At 37.1% G+C, this 6769-nt stretch overlaps 1 protein-coding gene across 1 annotated transcript; it reads right to left on the bottom strand.

The window, feature by feature from the left end:
* Window positions 1-1962: 1962 nt before the first annotated feature.
* Window positions 1963-3179, bottom strand: LOC111416565 (required for meiotic nuclear division protein 1 homolog). The gene is made up of 2 exons (XM_023048622.2): window positions 2604-3179; window positions 1963-2549 (listed from the first exon to the last, which is right to left on the bottom strand). The coding sequence occupies exons 1-2, from the start codon at window positions 3134-3136 to the stop codon at window positions 1979-1981; spliced, it is 1104 nt and encodes a 367-aa protein (XP_022904390.2). The 5' UTR covers window positions 3137-3179; the 3' UTR covers window positions 1963-1978.
* Between the last annotated feature and the right edge of the window lie 3590 nt (window positions 3180-6769).

Below are 6769 nucleotides of genomic sequence, written 5' to 3'. Positions count from 1 at the left end.
TGAAACGAAAAGAAAGGAAAAGACGAAATTGAAAGAAATTTTAGAAAGCAAATATGCAGATATTTTTATGGAAGAACGTGAAGAGATTAGAAAAATTGCAAAAGAACAAATGAAAAAAGTACAAACAGAAAATATAAAAACGTACAATAAGAATAGGAATATGGCTGTTGTATACAAAACGGGAAATTTAGTGACAATTAGAAGGATCAAGGCAAACCATTACTAGTGGCGATAACATGAACCCACACACGTGTACAAGAAGATGATGAATACGAAGAGTCATTCGAGGCAAATTTGCAGCAGAATGGTCGAGATGTAGGAAAAATTCGGAAAGACTCGAGACCCTTCGAGTGTACGAAGAAGTAGCGAAGCAGAAGTTAGAAGACGAACGTTAGTCAAATAAAAGTTTAAATGTTAATCGTAATAATAAATTAATTAAAAACAAGTGTGGTTTTAGTGGTTTATTCAAACAAAATCCTACATATACAGGGCTTCCCAAAACTCCCGGGACGGAGCTATAAGTTTTGATCGAGTGAAGAACAAAATTTGAAAATTTGGATTACCACCCCTACATTTTTAAATAGCAACCCCTGTAGAGTTTTACCTTATTTTAAAGGTAATGAAAAAAGAAACACAATCCCATAAACCAAAACCCAATATCATAATTCTTGAAAGAATTTGAGAGGTTGACTACCAAATGGCAAAATAAAATGTTTTCATGCTTTTTTACACTTTTATTACGATTTTTATAACAAATGTTCAAATTGTCAACCTTCTTCGGTCTCGCAATAACCCAAACGCTCATAGATGGAATTTTGAACCATCAGGAGCATATCCCAAGTGATATTGGTGGTTCTTCAAGTATGCGATTTTCCAAATCATTGATTGATTCTGGTTTTGTTGCATACACTCTACTTTTCAGAAATCCCCAAAAGAAAAAATTGAGTGGTGTTAGATCATGAGATCGTGTTAGCCACTCAATGTAACCTCTACTACCAATTCACCTGTTTGGAAACGTACGGCTTGAAAAGTCTCGGACTGCGGGACTAAAATGTGGAGAACCACCATCTTGTTGGAACCACTTATTGTCAATACCATTAAGGCATACGGCACGTACACTTGGAACCACTTGATTTTCTAACAGATGCAGATATCTGTCTCCGTCCAAATTTCCATTAATAAAAAATGGACCAATTACATTCTTTCCCATAATACCAGCCCATACATTAATTTTCTGCGGTCTCTGAGTATGACCTTCTCTTATAACTTATAACTAGAGCCACGACGTTTCGGGCTGTTGATGTCACCATGTGTATAGAGCAGCGAACGGGTTATAGCGTAGTAGTAACATGCTTGTATTGAACACATCGATGTGCCGCAACGTAACGATACTGGTTGAATGCTGGCCCATGTAAAATTTGTTGGGAGGTTCTCTATGGTGCAGCGTTCAATACGTGTTTGGCCGATTGTCCGACTAAAACTCAACCAGTGGCGTGGTATACTATATGTGGCGTGATGTGGTCCATATGGCCCGAGTCTCTGCCGTAAGGCGACGAGCCGCCAGTGAGTTGCCCGACAACGTCGTGGCTTTGCTTATAACTTATAACTTAAACTTGCATTTTCGTCATTCCAATAACGACAATTGTGCCTACCCCTCATAATTCTTGAAAGAATTAAGATATCGGGTTTTAGTTTATGGGGTTGTTTCTTTTTCCATTACCTTTAAAATAAGGTAAAACTCGATAGGGGTTGCTATTTAAAAATGTAGGGGTGGTCATCCCCTAAAAAAACTCTACATTGTATGGAAGTTCTAAACTATCTAAAAATGTAGTTTTTATGATTCTTTAGTGATCTCCAAATTTTTAATTTTTTTCTTCACTCGTTTAAAACTTATAGCTCCGTACCGGGAGTTTTGGGAAACCTGTATAACTATTAATTCTTAAAGTAAAGTAAAAATCTTCGTTGATTAATTACTAATTTATTTTTGCTTATTTTGTAGTGCTAATTTTTTCTGTAACTTTTCAGCTTCAGTTTCTTGTATTTTATTAAAATATTTCAGTATGTTCAACAGTAAAGTAGAAATTGTAATCATGTAGTACATTATTAACACATATGTGTGCGATTTGTACGAGTAAAATACTTCGATTAATCCGCAAATTTCTTTATAATTATATAAGTGTTTCTCGAGATTTTTTATTCTTCTCGATATACTACTTAGTATGCACAGATCCCTATGATATTGGTTTACATTTCTTTTGCCATCTTCATTTGCAGGCTGATAAACTTGGTCGTTAATTTCCATGAAGTATATAACAGTTGATAAATTCTTATTTAACTGTTCGATGTCTCGCTCTGTTGCTGATATGGTACACCCCATATTAATATCACGAGCAGCTCTTTCTAGGATAATTTCCAAGTTGTTTTCTACAATTTTTTGCCATATCGTCAAACTAAGCGAAGTCGCAAGCATGCAAGAAATAGCATACTTTTCGTAGAAATTATTTTTATGTGGAATTATAAATATTCCGTCAGTTCCCACAGAACTATGTCTAACAACGATTTAGTTAGTTACTTAATTCGTATATACATAAAAAGAATCTTACTGAGTTTTAGAAGCTTTATAGTAGGTGATGTCGGAAATGATACGGTTTTTAATATTATAACCAACAGTTTGAAACGCAGACAATATAGCCATTACATAGTCGATGTTTTCGTTATTACAGTTCCAGAAAACGGCTACACCATTCCTAAAAATAAAAACCTCGAGTGGTTCTTCTTGAATATCTTCGTAAAGTGAATGAAGTATATCGATTTCGCCTTGTATATGATGCGCATTACACGTTACCGGTAATAACTTCAAATATGGTAATATATCCTCCAAGTGGTACTTTACCGGAGCTCCATAAGCAACTATTTTATGAGAGTTTAACAATTCAACGTTGGAATACTTTCTCTTAGCTCTATAGTCTGGTGTTTTAAACTCCGGCGTTTCCATATCTATGAAAACACCGTCTTCTTCATGTTTTATTTCTTCTCCAGTATACCATCCAATCATCCAATCGCGCCATACAGGACGTATTAACCTATAAATAGCCGGTAAGAATATTTTAGTATGTAAAACACTATGTAATTTCATTTTAATCGGTGTGCCAAAAAAGAAAATTAATGAGACGTCATAAGTGACGTTTGAGGTTTCATTATATGATAATGGAAAAGCGTCATCTACAACAAAGACAAATGGAACTTAAATAATAAACGTTTAAAATGTGTTGGATTAAATACGAACAATACTGTAGAAGACCATCTCTATGTCATCATCCGTATCAAGGTGATACGTACGATGACATAGAGATGGTCTGGTAATTCGTATATCTTGGAATGAAGCTGCCGAGGGATAACAGCCACACTGGTGAACTACGAAGAAAAATATTGCTGACCAATAAAGCTTACAATGCAACATAGATGACTTCAAAAAAAAGGATCCTGAGGAGGATTGTAAGCCTAATATATGAGAAAAATATATTGAGAACAAGATATAACCAGGAACTATACAGCTACTACAAGGAGCCACAAGAGATACTACAAAGATCTTAGAGTATCTCAACATCCAGAGATTGCAATTGGCAGGACTTATGTGAAAGTCCTCATCGCAGATTCGGAGAGGAAATTGCAATATGCTGATCTCGAGTGAGTTATGTTGATGACGAGGACAGAGGAACAGGTGGTTAACATCCACATCGAATGTGGTAGTCAACTTCTCACTCCACTCAGGCCAGCAGCTATCAAAATCTTGGACGACAATTCACCAAACGAACAAGCTTACTATGCCCTGAGTCAGAGTATGTTTGCAAAGGACGAAGTAAGCCGGACGGCCAAGACAAGGGTTTATAAAGCGGCCATTGAGTCTATACTTAGGCTTAATGACCGCAGGGCTGGCGACCCATAAGGAGACCGAGAATAACATGGAAAAACACAGGAAGCAGATTGCGACCAGCCGAGGGAAGATTATGCAGCAGGTTAAGGGTCTTGGTGGGGAGAGGGAAAACTTCAGAAGATGGATCGGAGGCCATTTCTCAACAGCAAGATAGGAGCACGTTGGGGACGAGAAAGAAGAAGAAAATATCAATAACAAAACATGACAATCTAGGAAACCAGATTTACACATGCAATATATTCCAGCACAACAGTAGAAATAAACATGCACAAAGAGAAAGAGAGGAAAAGGAAAGGATTGTTTTTATAAAAAACTAGAACATGAATATGTATAACACTTCTTCGTATTCTTTCGGTGCCATATCAGGTCCCCCTAACGTTGGCAATCACATCCGCGAGTTGTTCCAATCTTTCGGCTAATCTAAATAGTTGATGGTTCCAATCATTCTTAGCCATGAGATTTGCTTTCTTCCAATTCCACTGCAACCCTCGATTTTACCTTTTATTATAAACGCACGACGATTTTGTATCTGTCTCCTCTAAGAATATGACTTAGGTATGATATGTTTCCTACCTTAATAGTTTTAAATAATTCACGAACGATTTTCTATTTAACATTGCTTCGTTGATGTATTCTTCTATGCAACCACATCTCCAATGTTTCCAGACGATTGATCGGGGCAGGCTTTAAAGTCCAGATCTCAGTTCCATATAACAACTCTTACCAGACATAACCTTTGATCATTCTTTGACGCAATTGTAGATTTAAGTTGTCGTTACAGAAGAATGATATCATTTTTAGAAAAGTTATGCGAGCTGTTTCAATTTGCAAGTAATCTCTTTATCTGGATCTACTCTTAAATTATCTGTCCGATTTAGTTTTAATATGATCTCTTTTTATGGTTACGGTTACGGCGTAATAAACTTCTTATATGATACGGACAAAACTTCGGAATCGTATAGTATCCATAGAAAGTGGTATATAGCACCAGTACATCGCATGGTTGCAGAAGCAGTTTCCTCCCAAATACTGCAATACCCGCGTTATACGACACACACTTGGTGTCCAAGTTCTGAATATGAGGAGGCAATGCGTTAAAAAATTACAGCCATCTCGCGCCCTCATTGTGCGACTGAAAAGGGCATCAAGGCTACCTCCATTTCTTGTATTATATTGGTGACTATCGTTGTTTTTAGTCATTCAAATTTGCTTTCACATGCGTCAATCATGCGAGAATATAAGCGCACGGAAAGGTCATAATACCGAACTGGATGAATTTCGTCCTACAGCACTCAATGAACCCTACACGAGCCATTACACGTACACATTTTCTTTGAGCATGGAACATATGGTGTGCATGCGTAGAATATCCCCAACACAAAACACCATAAGACATGTGACAATAAAAGTTTCAGTAATACGTCTTAATTAACACCTCAGGTGGTACCATGCCTACCAAATTTCGCAAAGCATATATGCTTCTGTTCAATTTTTTACTAAGTCCACTATGTGACCTTGCCATATTAATTTAGAATCTATCGGAATTCGCAGATATTTTATGGAAGTCACGATATGGTTAGGCTGTTCTCGATTAAAAGAAAAGTGTATGGTCTGCGTTTTCGACTGATTAACACTACGAGAATTCGCTGTAAACCAGTCAAAAACAAGTGTACGCACCTCTCGGATTGTCTTTTAAGATCATCGGGTATTTTGTGCATATCGATGGTAATCGTGTCATCAGCATACAATATAATGATCGTATTCCGTGATAAACACTTGGGCAGGTCATTAATGAAAATAATGAATAGTAAAGGTCCGAGTGCCGATCCCTGAGGAATTCCACACTCAACAAGCAGCTTTTCAGATATTTGTTCGTTGTAAGAAACATACTAAAACGATTTCTCAAATAAGAGCCCAACAAATCTATACCTCCATCTGTAATGTTGTAATTGCGGAACCTCCGCAAAAGCAGACCATGAGAGACGCAGTCGAAAGCCTTGGCTAAATCATAAAAAGAGGTTTCCGCAAATAATTTATTCTCAAAACACCGTTGTATGTGACCGACCAGTGCTCCAACCGCCGCGGTTGTCATTTTATCTTTCCGGAATCCATACTGCAATTGATTCAGCAAATTATCAAATAGCAAAAGCATACCAAGCATATAAAAAATATAGATTTCCAAACGAATTGAAGTAAGCAAAAATCATTCCCATCCACAAAAAAGGGAATGGAGAAAAGCCAGACTACTACAGGCCCATTTCTATTCTTCCAGTAACTTCGAAAGTATTCGAATGCGTAGTAGCAGATAGAATTTCGAAAGTTTTTCACTAAATATCAACACGGCTACCGTAAAGAACAATCTGTAGACACAGCTATCTAACAAGATACCGTAAACAAAATACTGGAAGCAATAGATAAAAGTAAATTTGTAGAGTTGGTAGGAATTGATCTATGAAAAACGTTTGATAGTGTAAACCATGCCGTACTCCTAGATAAGCTGTATTACTACGGTATTCGGGGTGTTGCAAACGACAATCTGAAGTCATACTTGAATGCTAGGATACAAATCGTAGTGTGAATGGAGGAAGATCTAGAGCTGCAGAGGGCTCAGTGGGTGTTCCTCAGGGTTCGGTATTGGGTCCTTTGCTATTTATCACATACATAAATGACATGCCAAGCATTATACCACATGGAGACCTTTGCATCTATGCAGACGACACATCTATGGTTTCAACGGGCGAATCAATAAAAGGTGTTCAAAATAACTGCAGCAAATCCATGCACGCTTCAAAAGAATGGTTTAATGATAATGAGTAACGGTAAACCTTCAACAAC

This window comes from Onthophagus taurus, chromosome 3 (assembly GCF_036711975.1).
Source record: "Onthophagus taurus isolate NC chromosome 3, IU_Otau_3.0, whole genome shotgun sequence".
NCBI classification, from domain to species: domain Eukaryota; kingdom Metazoa; phylum Arthropoda; class Insecta; order Coleoptera; family Scarabaeidae; genus Onthophagus; species Onthophagus taurus.
The sequence above is the reverse complement of the archived record's forward strand: the minus strand, read 5'-3'. Positions and strand labels throughout refer to the sequence as shown.